Source organism: Venustampulla echinocandica, assembly GCF_003357145.1.
Source record: "Venustampulla echinocandica strain BP 5553 chromosome Unknown scaffold_16, whole genome shotgun sequence".
In the NCBI taxonomy this organism is placed as follows: domain Eukaryota; kingdom Fungi; phylum Ascomycota; class Leotiomycetes; order Helotiales; family Pleuroascaceae; genus Venustampulla; species Venustampulla echinocandica.
Genome location: NW_022474221.1, coordinates 221176 through 241467, shown reverse-complemented (window position 1 = coordinate 241467; position 20292 = coordinate 221176). Strand labels below are relative to the sequence as shown.

Genomic DNA, 20292 nt, shown 5'->3' with positions numbered 1-20292 from the left:
CACACTTGCTGCCAATTCCCTTACCTCTCTCTATATACATATATACCTTTGCTACGTCCCAATACTATATATACCCCCTTTCCTTCAGCTCAAAACCCAGGTTCAAGACAACAGCTACAAATAGGGCTCCACAAAGGGTGCTCGGGCCAATACTATCATGATATTTAATAACTTGCCTCGTTCTGATCGCGCGACTTCTATAAAGATAGATAACAACCGAATATAGCAGCGCTAAAACTGCTACGGCGGAGAACGATCCTGCAGCAAGGAAGGACATGCCAGAGGATTTCGCACCAAAGTTAAGCAGTGTTGTTGCGATTGTGCTTAGGTAGATAGAGAACTCGAGCTGCAGATATCCATTAGTGTTATAGTTTTCAGAAGAAACAGAGTTACGTACCCAAGACAGGAAAGTTCTTTCTGCGGCGAAGTACACTTTTGGCTCTACTCTGACCGGCACATGGATCTTCTTTCCCTTTGGCGCCCTGAAACGTTTATTTTCGATCCTACCAGTCACGGCCAAGGCCGCTTGCCGGTCGTCTATGGGGACAGCGGAGGGATTTGGTGTCGGTTGAATTGCATGCAGAGCTGTCAGTACCCGCTGACCAGCTAATCTTGCATGTTTCTTCAAGAGCTTCGAATAATACGGCCAGCCTCCCACACGGCGTGCCTCTTCAATCACATCCGACTCATCGTCATCAATATCCGAATCATAAAGGGGGTACGGGTCTTCGAGTGGCTCCGCTCCAACGCGTTCTTCAATATCGAGATCGTTTCCGGGAGGTCGATGTTGAAGATCGCCAAAAAAGTCGCGGCGCATCTCGCGCCGGGGGTGAGAGTTTCCCTCAGAGGTATCACTAACGATAGTCGACCCCTGCGAGACTTCCCCAGGGTCATCGTCAGAATCCATATCATCGTCATCATCGCTCGTTGAGCTTTGTGTCATGTGGTCAGTACGCTGAATACCGAAATTTTGAGTAGCGGGTTTCCGGATATCAATATCCATTTGCGGCATCCAGTATGGAAGTAAATTAATGCGAGTAGGGAAGAGCGTTGCTGTGCCATGGATAAACTTTGAAAATTTAGGCACGGCCTCGACGAGATGACTTGCAATAAGTTCACGGACCCATGACGGTGGTTCTTGGCCTGCTTGAGTCTGCAGTTTTACTTCAAGGATAGCGTATGGGAATCGTTCGACATCCTCTGGAGGTAGCTGGGAGAAAGGATAGTCGATACCGATATCCATTCTCCTCCAGTTATCGCCCGATCTAGTGCGGCCGTCGAGGTTGTCTTCTCGGACCATTGTAAGCTCGGTATCGAGAGAAATGCGAACTCGAGCGTCCGCTGGCAATTGAAAAGCGGTCCGGTTGTAGAAGGATCGGCAAACGGGTTTGTATCCGTTCTTCAGGACAGAGTATTGGATTTCTTTAGCCAGCCTTTCCTCCTCATCAATGACCTTGGCAGGTTTCTTGCCATCCTTTCGCGCCTTCTCAAAGATAGCTTCCGGAAGCAAGTACCCGCCCAGGTATGCGTTGATGTTCTTCTCTTTCATGGCAAACCTAGCTTTTACAGACTTTTCGCCAGTCCAATCTTCACGGTGGGTTTTTCTTTCCACGAATATCGTCTCATTATTCATCGCGCCATACCATCTCAAGCGGATAGCTTCGGCACCTTCTGTCTTCTTCAATCGACCTTCGTAAAGATCGAATCTTTCGGGATTATCGAAGTAGATGGAGGTGATAGCCGAGTCTTTGGCTTCGAATTCTTTATTTGGATTGAAAACGAGGACAGGTAAATGCTGCAACCGGTTATCTTAAGGTTTCTCCATTAGGCGCTGCGATACATACCTTCATGATTATCAGCTTCACCTCCGTGACATTATCTGGATGGACCCAGTATTTTGTCGTCTGGCGAATGAAACTACCCTGGCTTCCGCCAGCTGCACTGTCCCCTTTTACAGGATTCCCTCTCGTTCTCACAATATCCCATAATTTAGACAGCTTAACAATATCCGCATCGTAATTGTCTTTGAAAAATGGTTTGGCCTTTAGTCTTGTTGCGAACACCGGTTTGAGAATCCAGCCCGTTTGTTTCTACTACCGTCAGCACAAATTCTCCAGCCCCAGTGTAGACACACCCACATCATGCTTCTTGATGATCTTCTGAAAGCCGGTGTAATTCAATTGGACAAATTTAGCCAGATCGTTGACATCGGCGGTTACCTCGTTCAAATCCTCCTCCAGCATCATAAACTCTTCTTCCGTGGGTGCGTCATCGTCATTCCTTCCAGCCGAGTCTCTCCCCACCGGGCCCCGACTATCCAGTCTGGCAACTATGTCATTAACCTCGCGCTCGGTAGCCTGTATGCGTCTCGAAATCTCGATCACCTTGAGCTTCTGTTTCGAGTAGACCTTGTCCAATTCCTGCTCAATGCGTGAGATAAACCTGCTCTCGTCCTCCTCGGTCCACTCCTGCCTTTTCGGCCGCGGGGTCTTCGTTGTCGGAGGGGAGACATAGTCTTTCTTCATCAGCTCCTTGAGCTCATCATATGCGATATAGTACCACTGGTACTCTTTGATGGTGCTAGAACGGAGCTGCTCGCCGAATTTCATGATGACGAGGCCGGGCTTGACGCGCACCCGGGGAACGGAGTCGTCTAATTGTAGATATCGAGCGTTGGTCCTAAGATCTTGGATAATTAGCATCGACAAGACATGCAGACAGTTTGTGCCCGAATCGAGGGGTGGAGGTTGGGCGTGTCGAAGAGGGGGGGTGGAGTGAAGCTGTCGACGCCGGGGCTGGACAGGTATCCGGGAAAGAAAAGTAGAGAAGCAATCCAATTACCTGATCGGGCATATCAGAGGTATGTTGCAGAGCGAGGAAGCAACAGGGACTTCCAAGACAATTGAAGCTGGATGCTGCCTCTCGCCACACACACATCATTCCACGATCGGAGTGCTAATAAGCTATACTCTATCTCAGCCCGTGATTCCGTATGGGACCCACGTGGGGTGATTTGTTGGACAGCCGTGGTCACGCATTATTGCGCTAAGAGATCCCCGTTGGCGAGGAGCACGAAGTACGAGTACTCCAGTACTGTAGCACTCCGTAACAGGAAAAGACAAAAAAGATAAAAGGCCGCTTTCGGACTCTCCTTAGGTGTGGTATTAATAAACATTATTCACATTTAGCCAATCATCAATTACGCTTCGGGCCGCTCCGTGTTTGAACATCGCCTAAAGCGTCAATAAATCTGAAGCTATCGCCCTGGCTCGTCGCAATCGCCTGGAGCATCTCAAACGCTAGGGACATTGACAGCCTGTGGGCCTGGAGCTGCCGTTTCGAAAATAAACTGTGAATTATAAAGCTTTGGAAGTGTTGATGTCTAGGGTGGAGAATAAATAACCAGTGGGAGGCAGTTTGCCTTCTATTTAAATATTTGGCTGCCTGCAAGACTGGCTTGCCTCCACCGGCATCACCGAGTATTAATACAGCACTACGTACTTCGTAGCTATAGGTACTCAACGCCAGTTCTCCCATCTCACTCAACTGTGCTATGTACATACCGCAGCGTTGACGACCAGCCCTACAGAGCCGCTACAGGTACCTAATCCCATCTGATTTGTGTGCGAAAGCCCAGCTTTTCTGCTGGGCTGTCATACGACCAGCTAAATACCCGAGGTTCTTGATCTCAGGATCTTCCATCCGTGAGACTCGTTTCTATTTGTTTCGTAATATCTCCGTTGACATAAGGCCTGCATGTAAGATTTTCCTAGGCCAATTCACCCGGACTGTGTATCCCCTGGACCGTTGTTGCTATTGCGCTTCGCCTTAGGGAACGTCCGATGTTAACGTTTGGAGAATATTCTGAGATAGCATATAGCTAGAGGAAATGGCCTTGTAGCCAGTAGCAGATTATCAGCTTGTCGAAGCAAAACAGCTAGGAAACGAATGCCGTGAAAGGGTAGTGGGAAATACGGCGAACACCGCGCCCCCGCTCATTTCGTACTATTTGTAAATTTGCCGTCTTATTTAGGGGGTTTCTACGGAATGGAATTTGACGTCTTGCTTTTCAATATTCCAACTCTGATGGCAAAATATTGCGTGTAGAAGGCAGGATCGCAATTATGATATTGAATATCTCATTATGGGGCCATCTTAGCTGTGGGGAGCTCCGTACGTTAGAATATTTCAGAGGATTGACAAGGAATATTGGGGGATGGCTTTAGCCAAGAGCTATCATTTGCCACTTCGCTTTACTGTTATCCCAGCTATTTCACTAGCGGGGGTTGGTCGAGTTCTTTCTCCATATAGGCGTAGCAAGCCGGCCACTTTGCGAATTAGACAACAGACGCAGTATGTAGTAGTAGTTTTTTTTCGCGATATAGAGGCAATTGGTAAAATATCAGTGGAAGAAACCCCGTTCTATCTTGATACCATGACGGAGGATATGTATCGCCGACAACGTTGTACATGAGCTTGCTGCATGAGCCAGACTCAGCCAGGGCTGCAACGAAATCCGAAATGTTTTCCTCAAGCATTTTTCATGACGTGATACTTGCTATTATCCATGGTGGTGACATAGAATTTGTCATATCCCCGCATTCCCGATATACCAGGTAAACTCATCCTGCATCCTATCGGCTAAGGCCCCGAATGTCCTGCATATCAAATTGGTGTTAATCTGGCTGATGTCGGTATTCCAACAGCGATTGGGCCAGTCGTCGAGCTTGATCTGGGGTGCATAACTCGCGCTCATGCACCGCGCTTGTGAATAGCAATCAAGACCTAGGACCTTGACAAGCGATGGGATAAATTGTATAAATGCAAATACAACCTGTAGGCACCTGGTTCGGAGCCAAAGAGACCTGCCAAACATGGCTTCCGGCTCCGATTTCCAATGATACTATGTTTATTAAATCGATCCGGGTAAGTCATCCCAATCCAGCCTCGGACAACTCCGCGACCCCGCGCCAACTTGGGAAGGCGCAGAGGAGCAGGCGGTGTTATCCCCTGTGTAGAAAGTAGAAATTGGCGAATTTCATATATAAACACACGCGCTTCCTGAAGCTCCACAATGTAATTCTCAAGTTGAAGCATCTTCCAACTTCCTGAAGCCTTTACATTAGTTAACACTGCCATCATGAAATCGACTTTTACTCTTGTGACACTTATGTGTCTGTCCCTTCCGATTACCGCCAGTCCCGTTGCCAGATATAAGGCAGAAAAGAGAGTACTCTCAGACATAGGGTGCTATCTATGTAAACCAGGACCTTGGTCAGTTGCCCCAGGTAAGTTGAAGATTCTCCATTGCGAGAAGGGGTCTCGGCAGAAATCAAAATCCGTGGGTACAGCTAACTTAATAAAGACTGTACCGCCAGTAATAGTGCCCTGATCAGCAGTTTCAACAACCCGTAAGATCCCCGGGGGAATATTGCCCTGAGCCTACTAGAATCTGACATTTATGCAGCCCCAAAACTATAAAATTCGACCCGTCTGATTTCTGCTCTCATTTCCTGCAGCCTTACACCTACAAAATATCCCCCCAGATTATAACTGGGGTCTTCACAGATGTTTCAAGAGTAACGGTACAGGCAACAACGACAACCACGGATGTCTCGTAAGTAGCAAGGACAATAATATATATTCATATGATATACTGATAGCTAGTGTGCAGCCAACCAACAGTCACTATTTACTGCCCGATCAAAAATGATGATGCAACTTGTGGAATCAGCGCAGATACTATAGATCCCACGGCCATGCAAGAGGATTGGGCGTCCAGTCCACCAGTAAACGATCCGAAAGATTGCCACCAGACGTGTCTTTCACTTCCTCATTGCAAGAGCTACCGGGTTTCCGAATTCATAGATCCTAAAGGATCGTGGAACTGTGATATCTTCCGCATTGCCTTAGGAAAGGACGGAAAGAATGTGCCTGGTGGCAGGCCAGGTGATCAGTTTTTTGACCGGGACTGTCCAGAGCACGTGCCAGTATGTTGCAGCTTCCCCCCAAGATATATCAAATCAGAAACGGATTCAGTATTGACATGGGAATGTAGTCACAGTGTGGACCACAAAAGAGAGCCTTTGATAAGGATATTCATAGCCCAGCAGCGGCGGTCAAAGCTCCAGCAGTGGCGGTTATAACTCCAGCAGCGGCGGTCATAACTCCAGCTCCAGTGCCTCGGGATGCCGCAGCACAGCTGCAGGGTCGAGATTGGACCCTGCCAGACTACCTGTCATCCACTTGGGGGTTCGACATTGGCCCATATTGGATCTATCAAGCTTGTTCTTGTGTTATATCGTCCCCACTACCGATGCTTTCCCTCCCGTCTAAGGCGACTTACTATTCCTACACGGCTACAGTGGTACGTTGCCGCTATATAGGAGGACCTTTCACGAAACTGACATGATAAATAGAAAACAACAACTACAACAACACAGACAAAAACTATATATACCGAGGTCCATCACACCACGGTATATACGAGCATCGCATAAGTACCACGAACTCCTATGACTGGTTGACGCCGAAACTTTATGTAAATGAAACGCGGTGTTAATAGAAAATCCCCGTCTCTATTCCCTGCAAGAGGCTTCTGAGGCAGTTCGGGGGGGAGGGAGGGCTAAATTAGCTCTTACTGTCTACATCTAGTGGAACCGCGGCTGGTTCATAACTGAGAAGCCAGCAAAAATATACGCAAAATATTTACAAGCCCATCCACCAAATAATTTAGAGCTGCCTTCTTGCAATACGTGCACGCAGGGCTTTCTAGCTTATGATTAAACAAATAACCACGCGATAGGGGAGTTTAGAGCACATGGCTCTGGGCACTCCAGAAACCAGACGCTGGGCGGAGAAGTAGAGGCCGTCCTCCGGATATGACAGAGATGCCAGTGAAATTAAGTGTGGCTGTCAGACTAGACTCACTGGAGTTGTATGAAGTTAAAATCTGCAAGTTGACAAGGGTTTCAACCTGTTTCCACAACTCCACCTGACGAGAAGTTGCCAACACAAGTTTGGCCTACTTCGTATTGCTCAGGGCATGTGGTAAGAGTACCTACCTAAGTAGGTAGTCTGGTTGATAGGGTAGGGGCCGTGTGGTTTCTGTGACATCCGGTGATATCTCTGGCGCGCCTGTTATAAATTGGACTGTGGGAAAGCCAGTCGGATAGTTGAATCGAATTCGGCCAGGAGATATGAGGCAGGCACTGTAAGGATACGAGTAGCGGGTAAGCCTTAACTTGAAATGCTTGACAGAGAGGAAGCAACTCGCATTCGTGTTGTTGGTCGCTCGGTTAGCGCGAGTCGAGGGAGTCGTGGACATATGACCTACCAGTAATAATAATGATAAGATTACATGCCTGAGGCAACAGTTACGCGCTAGTACTTCTGCTCCGTACAAAACACACCACGGCCTACACAGCCTTCTCTACACAGCCTTCCTCACCAGGCAGCGGCTGATAGCGGTCTTCTAATAAATCAGGGAACACATCGTTCAAAATATGGAGATGCCGTTACTATGAAGCGTTCAAGAAGATATTCTTTGCATAGAGGTTGGTTTATGTTCTCGTCGCCTCGTCGTCTCACACATTAGTCCTCCCATACTGTGCCAAACAGACCGATCCCCTAACTCCCCACTTCACGATGAAGCTTTCACCTCCCGAAACCCCAGCCAAAGATGAGATACCTTCATACTCTGAGGCTGCACCATCATATACAGCTTTCCGCACGAGCTTTGCATCGGTATCCCTTCACCGCAGCGATCGCATACGGCTCCTTCAGTTTCCCTCCTCAGAAATCCCCGCCATCCGCGACATCATCAAATACAGCTGGCCATTTGGGATCCAGAGCGAGCGGCCATATGCTGCTTCTTTCGAATTTAAGCTACGTGGGAACCCTTGGAGGGGACAAGGCTCCGAGGCCATCCCAGCGAGGATATTGATGCGCGAGATCTTCGCCCATCTATTCCGCCTGGGGTGGATTTTGCATGTCAGCACGGATGCGAGTAAGAAGGAGTTCGACAAAGACACGATGATTTTTAGGAAGCAGCAGCATCCTCCGCCTGATAGTGATTGGATATCTATTAGCTTCAATATGACGGACAGAATGAGATTGATCGGGGCCTCGCAGGATCTAATTGCCGATGTGAGGGTTCTTTTGCAACAAATGAATCTGCTGCAGTCAGAATCCTGGAAGGAGCAGCGTCTCCAGGCCTGGGAATTCAAGATCCATGGTCGCCCCTGGCGGGCCATGGGAGAAGAGACAATGACCACTCGGTTACTGTTGCTCAAGTTGCTGGAGACTTTGGAGGCTAAAGGATGGAGCTTGTATGCAAGCGTAGACCAGAGCATGGCAGCCGGAGACCATGTCAGCGAGACTGATAGTTGGTATTGCGTTCGGGACAAGTCATGGGTGCAAGGGAGCGCAGTGTTCCATCGATAGGATACCTCCGGCTCTTGCTTCAAGCGGAGTGGTGGGCATAATCATTTATTTCTTCAGCTTCAGAGGTGTTCTCTCCCTTCAGATTTTACGCGGTTTTCGCCCCTGATTTAGCAAGATATGCGCTCTAGTCGTTGTAATCAGTGTCATATTACAGTACCCAGTTATACAAGACTTGAGACAGGAAAACAAAAGAAGGCAAGACTTTGCAGCGCTTCCATAGCAGATATACCCTTAATCACAAACGCACGACGATTAGTTTATAACTTCACTCCCAAGGGTAAGTCCTAATGCAGTTCAGACCAGCCTTTTGTATTCTTCCTCGTTACTAGTCTCTCGTTATTTCTATCAACCGATGTCAGCCCCATTAAGGCACTGTTATTGATGAGGTGACTTCCTCTATGTATGTGTCATATGGTAGATAGTAAAGAGCATTATTTTCGTGGAAGGCCTTAGTCTTGGAGAAAATGACTACAGTTGCTAGAGCGACGTCTCGGCTCAAGGATCCCTCCCAGGAGCTCACATTCCGCCATGTCAAATCTAACTTGCTCGCCCGTACTACATCGTCTTCAAACCACATATATGCGTTGCAGAAACTATTGGCTGTAGCTAAGACATGTTGCGGCATTTGTATTAATCGCCGTGACGCGCTTGGGTGGTGCAATTTGATCTAGGCTGATCAATACACCGCAATGCCCGCACTGGGAAATGCCCGGTCATGTTGATATTTCTTAATGCTTGATCTAGGTTTTGCTAGTATTTATATAGCTGGTAGGTATAGAGGGTACTCTCGTAGCTTATGCGTAGGAAAAGCTGAGTGCATCAATCCAAACTGAAGTCGTTGATGCAAATCCCGTATTATACGGTATCATTCTTGTCACTTGAAGGAAAAGCTTCGCTGTAGGACGATTACGAGATATGGCTTGAGAGAAACACTGGCATTGTATGGAGCTTGGGCCTTTTCTTGGTTCTTAGATATCTTGGCATATATCTTCATTCGTATTGGCGTTAGAAGGGGACTTGCATTTCGATTGATGGCAGCTCAGCGCACAAGGCTATTTCTTGACTTCTGATATGAATTCCTCCAGATCAAACAAATTACTTGTATCAATTCCCGCTGGGGAATGTTGCGAGTACCCGATCCGTGGTTTTGCCGCCGCAGCCGACGCGCTAAATCCGAAAGAGGAATCGCTCGTCCGACACCTCATCTTCAGTTTCTTGATACAGTGATCTGCAATCTATAATCTACCACCCCTCCGATACCTCCAATATCCATCTCGCCGCCTTATTCTCCCCTTCTTCAACAAACAACTACGATCCTCCACAGCCGGTAGCCAAGCTATGAGTCGAGGCGGCAAACTTGCACCCGAGGTCAATCGGTACGTTCTGCGCTGCACTTCCCTGGAGATACAAAGCTAACGGTTTGTGCTACAGAATACTGTTCGTTAAGAATCTAAGGTTCGTTCATGCTCTTCGAAATTTAGAACCATCCCGAATTAGGGAGATGCTTGATCGAAATGAATCACATGTTGACTTAGTATAGCTACAACGTCACGCCGGAAGAGTTGTTCGACCTGTTCGGAAAGTTTGGTCCAATCCGGTATGTGGCGACCATATCTATCACTTGCGGTAAACAATGCATCGTGTGCTAACTAGGCTGCAGCCAAATCCGCCAGGGCATCGCAAACAATACCAAGGGAACCGCTTATGTCGTGTTCGAGGACGTGATGGATGCAAAGCAGGCATGCGATAAGTTAAACGGGTTCAATTTCCAAAACCGTTATCTCGTCGGTACGTGTGCCATCTTTCCATCCACTTCATCCTGCCTGCTCTTACCGTCACCTTAGTACTATACCACCAACCAGACAAGATGGCCCGATCGAAAGAGGACATGGAAGCGCGCAAGGAGAATTTAGAGCAGCTCAAAAAACAGCACGGAATCGAATAACAAGTAGACGGGTCTGCGGAGCGAACCACAGAAGCATTGCCGATTCGAAGCGCTTCTGTACATCGATCAAGCACCATCAAGAAGGCTCATGTGGGCCCGTCATTACGCGCGTCTCCTGGAAGGCAGAGGCAAAGGAGTTTGGCGAAACCGGCACGGCATCAATATCCTCAAAGTCCCGCAAATTCTGCGAACACGGGCTCTTTCTTTTCTTTTATGCGTGGACTCATTCGTGCTCGGCGTTGATGGTATGGGGTTCTCAGGATTTAGTTACTTGGGCTATGGAAAATCGCTCTTTTGCTTTGTATCCTCAGGACTGGACTGGTTTTGGTGGGCGTGTATTGGTTTGTCCGTAGGGTCTTTCTGCGTTGAAGGAGATTCATTAAATAAGGACTCACTGCCGCGCTAAGCGCAGACAGATACTTGCAAAAATTATTGCTTCCTCAACTCCAGCCCTAGCCTCGTCCCTTGATCTCCCCACTCTTGCAATTATCACTTGGTGTACCAGTAAACCGCGGATCAATGTAGCGCCGCCCAAAGGCTTGACCATCGCCCACGAGACCTTTCCATCCCACGTGCCGGATATCGATTGGCCTATCTGCCGTTTTATATTGCCTGTTTCGTACTGGGCTGCATTCACTCCCTGTGCAGTGGTGTGATGACTTGCAGCTCCCCACGTCCATAGGTTCCAGCTCTTATTATTAATACCTTATCTCTCCAACCCGGAGTTCCCCTCCTCAACTGTGACCTTGACCTCAACCACAACACCACACATCACATACAGCACGACCTCATCACAAACAAACAAACTCCAGCAACGAAGCAAGTTTCAAAGCCCCCTCAAAGCAATAACGACACCCTAGAAAGTCCCTTAACGCCAAAACTTCAGCCGCAAATATGCACGGCGCGGATTGTCCCAAGTGCGGCACTGCCAGTGATGGAACTAAGACCTGCGGATCTTGCGGTGCTGTAAGCTTTTATTTTCTTGTTCACATTACCTGTCTTATCACCCCCTACCGCACACTCCTCCTGTCTTTATTGCTCTCCCTCAACACAGCATGTCTTGGGAGCCATTCCTCTCTCAAGTACACAAAGCTGACGAAAGACAGTCCTGCCCCAACTAAGTCTCCTCAAGTACCCCTTTAGCCAACCAATCTTGTCAACTTCACCCGGTTCTACCTCGATACGGCATGATGAGGAGTCTTGCGTAATGAAATGGAGATGGGTGGACTTGGGACTTGGGAGTTGGGGGAGGGCTTGGGCTAGGAATGCATTGAGGGGTGTCATTTGATGCTGGTTGCTATTGCAGAGTGCTGACCTTTCGTCGGAATATCACCTTTGCAGCGTTGCTTTACTTCGAGAGATATCAAGACGAGAGATGAGCTATGACCATAAATTGATACTCTGCGTTCTCTAGCGCTGCAATTTCACACTGCTCGCTCCTTCTGTGTCACATCTCCTCTCGTACCAGTAAGATAATGGACTATCCCTGGGCTTCATTCCAGCTGCTTTCACTCAACCTTTCCCCTCTAGCATTGGTTGCCCGTCACGTAAACTTGCGAAAGAGTAAACTTTCGAAAGAGTAGACTCGATGATTATTCGAGTCTTGTCATTAATAGATACCAGTATATGAGAAGTTTGTTTAACAAGGTTTTGGAAATGATCCAAGCACACGAGTTTTGGTATGTTCTTGATGGTTGGATATCTATCTAAAGACGAAAGGAAAAGCTATCACACAACCCAAGTATTTCCTCTTAGTCACGTAACCAAGCTCAGTTGGTACTCAGTACTTTGCAAACCCCCCTTCTCGAGTCTTTAACGTAAGCTTCCAACCTCTTTTGGACCCCCTCGTCGCTCGCTGCTAATATCCTCGCAGCATGTACAGCTGCAGTAGTGCCATTGTCACCGTGGAGAGGAGAGTGAACGGGATGTTGGCGTTTGAGAAGCAGGTATTGGTGCCGGAAGATATTTTCGTTCGGCGCGGATGCTGTCGGCCGTGGCAATGAGTCGTGCTATAAACGCTTCTACCTGAGACATGCAGTTCCGATTATGGTTATATGGCCAATCTTGCGGCCTGGCTTGTATTATTTTCCGTATATGTAAAGTACGGCTGTTGGGATCGAGATGGCCTAATTCATGAGTCCGTTGTGCGAACCTTTCGAGGCGCCACCGAGGATATTGAGCATTACTGCTATAGCAGACATACCGGTTATAGTGGAGTTTTGGAAATGTTGGCAAGGTACCGAGGATGGAGAGGAGCTGGGACTTGTATTGTGAGAGTGTGGGGCAAGCCTCGATTGTGTAATGTCCCCCCGAGCTGTGAGGTCGGGGTGCGATTTATTGACGGTCAGTTGGCCATCGCCCATCAGGGAGAGTTCAACGCCGAACACGCCCTTTCCCCACAGGTTCCCCACAGCTTTACGTGCGAGCTGCTGTGCTCGTTGCTGAATATCTTGGGAATCATTTCGCGGAGGAGCATAAACTAGCTTGCAAACGCTATCTTCATGGATGGTTTCGACTGCCGAATACGCAATTCTTCCTTTGCCTCCTTCTGACGGTGTATTCTCGGTCTTCACAACCATTACTGCAAGTTCCATAAAGTTTGCCCACTTCTCAGCATACCAGGACCTTCCTTTCAAAGCTTCCAGAGCATCACCGATATCCGAAGCAGACATGACCGGGTAGATCCCTCGGCCATCGTAAGCATACGTCCTTGCTTTGATCATAAAACGGGCATCATAACTCCCGACCAACGTCTTGCAAGTCACCATTCTCAACACCTCTCGAAGGTTCAGTGGGGACATAATTCCGCCCAAGGTGTTCTTTCTGTGAATATTTATCTTGGATCGTCCGGATTGTTTTCCAGCTGGGTTGGACCCCAACCGTCTTCCTCCACTTGCTGCCATTAGCATCCTTGCCGGCGACTTCAGCCCCTTTCTGCGCTCTCCCTTCTAGCACATGCGCATCTACATGTTCGATTTCCACAGTTATGATGTCGACCTGTCGGGCTAATTCCCGAATCTTCTCTGGGTGGATAAAAGAGTTGGTGATGTGCGAGCTTTTTGCATTGACTTGTTTAGCAGGGAGTCTTCGGCGTCGAGAATGATAACCTTGATAGGTCAATCGTCCGGTCCATTATTATGTGTGAAGAGGTGCCTGTGTCCCAAAATCTCCGAGACGTATGCTGTAGGTTCATGGTTGGTCTTGTATAAAAAAAAACTAAGTACTTAGATCTACTAGGAGAGGTTTACTGACTAGTTTTGCTTATATCAGAACGATGGAAAGTCCTACACGTGACTAGCACTCCCTCCCTTTAATTACATGACTAAGGGTACGATATAGAAACTGCGCTAGTCCACAAATGGGAGTGGGTGGCGGGCCACAGCCTCGATGAATCCACAGGTGACAGACTTCCAAGTGCGAAGTACTATGTAGGCGTACTGGATATTGTACGGAGTATCATACCTGTCGCTCTGGTCTATTATTGAGCGTCTTTGGACATTGTTTCACCAAAGGGCCTTGAATTATAACTTGCCCCCGTATCCGAAGTAACTTGTTTCGAACTTGCACCCTGACTGATTCAGGCAGTGGACTACGAATTACCACCACAGTTCCAGGCCGTCACTTGAACATCACCGCCACGATCGTCATCGCCATCACCACGGCCATCGACCACAAATGCTCTACGAAGGATTTCAGTCGCTCTAATACAAAGGCCCCTCCTTCATTTTGTAATCGACTCGCACGCCTAGCTCATGCTACCTCCACCGGGTCTGGAGCCCTCACTCGCCTCCCTCCTCCAAAATGTTGCCCCGACGGGCATCCTCTCGTCCATAGTTGCGACAGCATCCTCTGCCCTCTCTACCGCCGTTGAAATGCCACCCTCAACCTCTACGATAGTTGCTGCCATCGCGACAGCCACGGCCACTGCAGCTAGCGGGTCACACGATGATCGGCCTGCGCATCCACCTCCAAATGGGGAATGCCGTCTTCTTGGGCCCTTTGCAATATTCGTACAAGGTGCTTTGGGTTGTCTGGCACTGTTAGCGTTAGTCTATAAGAGATGGAGGGAGAGACCACAACGGCCGATGAAGATATGGTCTTTTGATGTCTCAAAACAGGTTGTTGGTGGCGTGCTAGTTCATACTGCAAACTTGCTTATGAGTATGCTATCTTCAGGCCAGTTCAGCATAAAGGTGGATCCCAATAATGCTAGGAAACGTTCGGTTGATGAGAACGGGAATTACCAGCCAAACCCGTGCTCGTTCTACCTCCTGAATTTGGCTATTGATGTGAGTCCATACCTTGCCTTCGCGCGATACTTGCAATGACCAGCACTGAGATGTTTATAATATAGACTACGATTGGTATACCCATCCTTATCTTCCTCCTGCGAATTTTCACAGCGCTCTTCGCGATGACCCCTTTCGGCAAGCCTTACGAGTCGATTGAGTCCGGTAACTATGGCAATCCACCAAGGGCCTGGTGGTGGTGCAAACAGTCTATGATCTACTTCCTCGGCCTCATGGGGATGAAATTCTGCGTCCTCATAATCTTCCTGGTTCTCCCTTGGATATCCCGCATTGGAGATTGGGCATTGCGGTGGACCGAAGGGGACGAGGCGCTCCAAGTCATTTTCGTGATGTTGGTGTTCCCGGTTATCATGAATGCTACGCAGTATTATATCATTGATTCCTTCATCAAGGGCCAAGTTCTAGAGCATGCCCACGAGCGGATACCAGATGAAGATGAGGATTCCGTTGACGGGCGCGGAACCTACCCGTACGAACATCCAGCGAGGAGCAGTCATGAGATGCATTCGGAGGACGAAGATGATCCCGAAGTGCTTGCTAAGGCGGACTTGGATAGCAAAATCTCACTGAAGAACAAAAGTAAGACAGCATCGAGCGGGAGCGGAAGGTCGACAGGACGTCATGAGCGCAGAAGTTCCCGTAGCCTCCAGACCGGCAAGGACTATGACCCTATTTTCGATGGGGAGTCTAGCCCCACCATGATTGGGAGTGCCAGCACCACTGAGAGACAAGATCTAGTTGCGGAGGCGGGACAGCGGGCTGATGAAGACCACGCGAAGACACCCGTCGGATAGAAGGGGATCCCACGCAAAGTCACCGTGTTTATATATCCTGTCTAAACTTTATACCTGCGTGTCTGGTTGTAATATCTTATACCATATGTTCCGAATGCACGGCGCTGGGGCGTTGGTCAAGGCATCCGCGTACTTGCATAGCGATCCATTTGAATAACACACAAGCATTATTTTCCCTTAACGGCCCAGCTTACTCCGGCACGCCCTCACGGCCTTCCTACTTTCAAATGAAGTATGTTTCTCCAGTGAGTTCTAAGATACCCGTACTTCGGTTAGACAATATTTCCTTTTCCCTAGAACCATACAACAATTGTACTGTACAGTAGTTAGCTACCTTATTCCAACCAGCCTCGCTGTATACAATATAGCCAGCTTATAAAGGTATAGGACCTAGATGGCAATATTCTAGGTGTGGGAAGGATCCACCCTTACAGCTCCCGAATTTTAGAAATATATTCTTCTCGGATGGTTGAATTGAGTAAAGAGGCTCTCGATAGTTGTTTCGAGCACTTGAGACATGATCACGAAAATATTTGAAGTCCTGGCATTTTCTGTCTACAGCAAGATAACCACACATCACTACTACTGAATGCTTTGGTGAACGCAGACTTTCTCTTGGTTCGTTCTTCTTTTGAAGATGCTGACATCTGAACCTCGCTGAATCTTTCAGCCGCTAAAGATGCAGGACACCATAGGTATCGGTGCGCATCCCCTGCCCGACAAACCTCTAGAAGTAACTGTGGCTGCAGAGAAATATGTCAACTTCCACTCCCCTGTCAATGCGACTTCCTATGGCAGTTTCTAATATCAAATACAGGATCTCCCCAAGGAAGAAATCCGGCTCTTGGGAAATCTCCTTTTGCCCACTACTTCTACTCAAACCACCCTATTGTACGGACTCTGTCATAAAGCGTGGAGATCCGGGAAAGAAAACAGGCATCTTTACCAGCGGTACCCAAGCCTGGGACACGCTTTTGGAAATACTTCGCTAGTTAAACCAAATTATTGGATTGGGATACTAGGCATGGTATCTATTAGCTCAATTGAATTTATATTAACAAAAGCAACCCAGTACGACGGTCATTTTAAGTTACCTCTAGGGGTGGTGTTAGCCAGCACCGAGACAGAGTCATCGTCCAGCCCTGCCACAAACTTCCGAGGCACGGGAGAACAAGCTAGTAATTCACGCATAAAAGCTATTGATTCAGATACTAGTAGTTTTATCGTAATATTTCGACGTTCCCAGTATACATTATCCAAGACACTACGAAGTCCAACTCCTCGTATTAAGGCTGCGAGAGATATACGGGGGGTTTACTGCGTAAGGGGTATGTGGCTGCTGTGGCTAAGCTAGCCCGTGCGCAATAAACTTATTGTCAACAACCTCCCAAGTCACAACTCTCATTCACCACCTGCCTCTATATTTCCGAATTTCTGAGCTGTAGCAATATAAGCTTGATGAGGCCAGCATTGTCATGTTCTCTCATCAGGCGCTTTCGATCCGCAGTTCCGATACCCATCCAGCGCAGGCATCTTTTGACGCTCGCAATTGAGACGTCGTGCGACGATACCAGTGTTGCTGTGCTCGAGAAACATGGCAACGGCTCGGCCACCCTCCATTTCCATTCGAAGATAACTTCCGACAACCGATCATATGGTGGAGTATATCCCATCGTGGCCCACGAGTCGCACCAGAAGAATCTTGCCGCCCTCGTGAACGACGCCTTGCAGAGTCTTCCCTTGGCCAAAGATGAACAGTTAAGATCGGATAATACTGTGGCCGTCACAGGTGACAAGGGCAGATCCGTTCGGAAGAAGCCAGACTTTATTACAGCGACTCGAGGTCCAGGCATGCGAGCTTCTTTGATAACTGGCACGGATACTGCGAAGGGACTTGCAGTGGGATGGCAGGTGCCTTTCTTGGGGGTCAACCATATGCAAGCTCACGCTCTTACCCCTCGACTCATTGCAGCAATCGATACACCAGATCTGGGCAATGCTAGATCACTGGAAACCAACCCCGGGTTTCCATTCCTCACACTGCTGGTTTCAGGCGGACATACCATGCTTGTCCACTCGAAGGGCCTTTGTGTACACCATATCCTTGCCGACACTACCGATATCGCCATCGGGGACATGATCGATAAGTGTGCCCGTGATATCCTCCCTCCCTCGCTGTTGCAAACTGCGCCTGATGTAATGTATGGGCCATTACTCGAGAAGTTCGCCTTTCCAAGCAGAGTACCGGAAAATAGCCATCAGGTTGGGAAGGCTGCTGATTCCTCACGGAGTGATGGCGGACGAATAATTTCAAAAGCTATCCGAGATTGGAAAATCAGCACGCCTTACGCAAGATCAGGCTCCGAAGGAGCACTGTCGCATGCCGATTCTTTCTCCTTCTCGGGCATTGGAAGTGCTGCGAAACGGGTTGTGGAACAGAAGCCCGATATTGGGGAGATAGAGCGACGACAGCTGGCTCAGGAGGTAATGAGAGTAGCTTTTGAACATCTTGCCTCTCGTGTACTTCTTGCTCTTGGTGGTCCAGAGGCTAAGGATACCAATACGTTAGTTGTTTCAGGGGGCGTGGCGAGCAATCAGTACCTTAAACGTGTCCTGAGGGGCTCTTTGGATGAAAAGGGACATAGGAAGCTCAGGTTGATCTTTCCCCCGCCAAGGTACTGTACAGATAATGCGGCCATGATTGCCTGGACTGGGATAGAGATGTATGAGGCTGGATGGCGGACCGACCTCAGTGCTATGGCTGTTAGGAAATGGGCCATTGATCCAAAAGCAGAAGATGGCGGCATCCTAGGGATTGGTGGCTGGAGAAATGTCGCCCCTCTATAAATACTTCACAGTTTCAGATACTGTCAACTCATTTATCCACTCGTTCAAATGACGCCTGTCGTCTGGTTGCGAACTTGTGTTTGATCTAGCAAGACTATAGGCCGTGTGCTTGCAACTTCCCTGATACTTTCCTGCTGCATCCGAAATACTTATAGGGGCTTGCCGCCTTGAAATTATTTGGCGGTCTTAACAAGGCTTCCTGTCTGTTTGTTTGCTTCCAGGATGGAGGGTATTTTGTACGAAAATACCATTGGGTTTAGGTGTATAAACGGCATATAACGGTTGTAATATGCGCGAATTATAGATTATTGTTTCTAGACGCCCTCCCAGTGGAGTTTAGGGTGAACGCCCAGTTGCAGAGTAGAACTCCCAGATACTCTCATCGCCAGTTCTATGATATGGCTCGGATGGTCTAAAGATCTCGTCGTGGTTACTATTTATACTCGCACTACTCCCTAGATTGGGGGTCAGAGTGTTATCCGTGTCCCTTCTTGAAGCTACTCCCTCGCAGCCTATTCCATTGTCGAAAACATTACGTGTCATATCTAGCGTGGCATGTCCACAATAGCTGTATGGAATGGATATTGATTCACGAGCCTTCGGGCCACGTAACAATGCCGCACTTCGCTGCTCCCTCCTTGGCTCGCTACTCAAGCTTCTATCCACATCACCCATACCCGCTTTTCACGTTAAGATTTTGCCTCCGCTACTTTCCACTGTGATCACTATTCCGGGCTAATATCAATAACCATCTCCCAAACTTTGTTATCTTGGATCCAGTGCAGTAAGTAGCATGCCTCCTCTTACATGCTAGAGTGCTCTCTAGGATTCACGTCCAAAACTAACCACCGTAGCAGAGCTCATTTGCAGCAAAGTCAATCGCAATTCTGCACACATCCTCAAGCGCACTTGTCTGCACCGAGGGTGAACTTATACAAGGCCACTTCCGCTTGAGGATACAATCCCCTCATGCCACTGCAGCCCCTCACGACTCTGCCACCACCATCAATGGCTCCTCTAGTTTTATTTCGTCAGTAGTTCTGTTTGTGTATCATGCTCTCGATAGCGCTGCCAGCTCTCTAGATTCGGATTTGACGCCATCTACGTCCGCTGAATTCCCTAGTTTCAACACCGGTGTTGCCAAAACCGAGCAGCACACATCATGATAACAACAGTACGCTTTTATCTGATTTCTCAATCATATACGGCGAATTTGGAAAGCACAGATATGATGAAAACTCAGAGTACACTAAAGCTATTCCCGCTACAAGTTATCCTGATGGAAAGACGTTCTCGTTGTCGGCGATTAGCCACGAGAACTCATCGTCGGAAAGGATTGAAACGGTGGCGGGTAGCTCTAGCTAACGATATGAACTTTATATTGGAGGAAGACAGGATGTTTCCCGCGACTTGTGACATTTTCACAGCCAGAAAAACAGAACATGTCTGACTTCCGCCAATCCATCCACCGAACCACATATTAGTACCCTTGCGAATAGGGGATGGATGTATGCTATCGGCTCATTGGAAATTAGACCTAGCTAAGTATATATCGATAGCAAGAAACGAAGGTTACAGATTCAACCAGCAGCAAAGCTATTGAGCAGGGCTGATGCAACAGCTGTACTACCACTCGGATCGGGAGTCCGTTTGGTAAGTTGTGCTGTGCGGAGTCTGGCTGGGCCCGACCAACTCAAAGATGGGCGAGGATATCCCAAAGATCCCCCCATCTAGGAGGTTATTTTGCCGAGCATCTTACGAAAGATCCGCATTCCAACTAGCTAGTTGGAGTAGATAGGGTATATAGCTTCTTCTCGCCAATTACCTTAACATCGAATCTTGGACGCTATGTTATCTCTAGTAGTAGGTGACATAACAGAGCTAGATTAGATAGTTTGATCGTTTTTATCCTAAAACGCCAATCAATAGTATAGCTTAGTTCTTGTTTCTC

At 48.2% G+C, this 20292-nt stretch overlaps 7 protein-coding genes across 7 annotated transcripts; 5 read left to right on the top strand and 2 right to left on the bottom strand.

Annotated features, from left to right (window-relative positions):
- Positions 1-64: 64 nt before the first annotated feature.
- On the bottom strand, positions 65-2609 carry BP5553_10590 (Uncharacterized protein; the record flags this gene model as incomplete). Its single annotated transcript, XM_032019213.1, has 4 exons — positions 65-346; positions 398-1795; positions 1845-2090; positions 2139-2609. 4 exons carry the CDS (start codon positions 2607-2609, stop codon positions 65-67), a joined length of 2397 nt encoding a protein of 798 aa, XP_031864653.1.
- A 2531-nt stretch (positions 2610-5140) lies between these two features.
- Positions 5141-6500, top strand: BP5553_10589 (uncharacterized protein; the record flags this gene model as incomplete). Its single annotated transcript, XM_032019212.1, has 6 exons — positions 5141-5288; positions 5366-5411; positions 5468-5617; positions 5675-5990; positions 6059-6367; positions 6420-6500. The coding sequence occupies 6 exons, from the start codon at positions 5141-5143 to the stop codon at positions 6498-6500; spliced, it is 1050 nt and encodes a 349-aa protein (XP_031864652.1).
- Positions 6501-7647: 1147 nt separating this feature from the next.
- Positions 7648-8445, top strand: BP5553_10588 (Uncharacterized protein; the record flags this gene model as incomplete). Its single annotated transcript, XM_032019211.1, has 1 exon — positions 7648-8445. One exon carries the CDS (start codon positions 7648-7650, stop codon positions 8443-8445), a length of 798 nt encoding a protein of 265 aa, XP_031864651.1.
- A 1338-nt stretch (positions 8446-9783) lies between these two features.
- On the top strand, positions 9784-10390 carry BP5553_10587 (Pre-mRNA branch site protein p14; the record flags this gene model as incomplete). Its single annotated transcript, XM_032019210.1, has 5 exons — positions 9784-9821; positions 9877-9900; positions 9986-10042; positions 10106-10233; positions 10290-10390. The coding sequence occupies 5 exons, from the start codon at positions 9784-9786 to the stop codon at positions 10388-10390; spliced, it is 348 nt and encodes a 115-aa protein (XP_031864650.1).
- Positions 10391-12516: 2126 nt separating this feature from the next.
- On the bottom strand, positions 12517-13293 carry BP5553_10586 (uncharacterized protein; the record flags this gene model as incomplete). Its single annotated transcript, XM_032019209.1, has 1 exon — positions 12517-13293. One exon carries the CDS (start codon positions 13291-13293, stop codon positions 12517-12519), a length of 777 nt encoding a protein of 258 aa, XP_031864649.1.
- An 849-nt stretch (positions 13294-14142) lies between these two features.
- BP5553_10585 (uncharacterized protein) lies at positions 14143-15494 on the top strand (the record flags this gene model as incomplete). Its single annotated transcript, XM_032019208.1, has 2 exons — positions 14143-14679; positions 14745-15494. 2 exons carry the CDS (start codon positions 14143-14145, stop codon positions 15492-15494), a joined length of 1287 nt encoding a protein of 428 aa, XP_031864648.1.
- Positions 15495-16952: 1458 nt separating this feature from the next.
- Positions 16953-18341, top strand: BP5553_10584 (tRNA N6-adenosine threonylcarbamoyltransferase, mitochondrial; the record flags this gene model as incomplete). Its single annotated transcript, XM_032019207.1, has 1 exon — positions 16953-18341. One exon carries the CDS (start codon positions 16953-16955, stop codon positions 18339-18341), a length of 1389 nt encoding a protein of 462 aa, XP_031864647.1.
- Positions 18342-20292: the final 1951 nt, after the last annotated feature.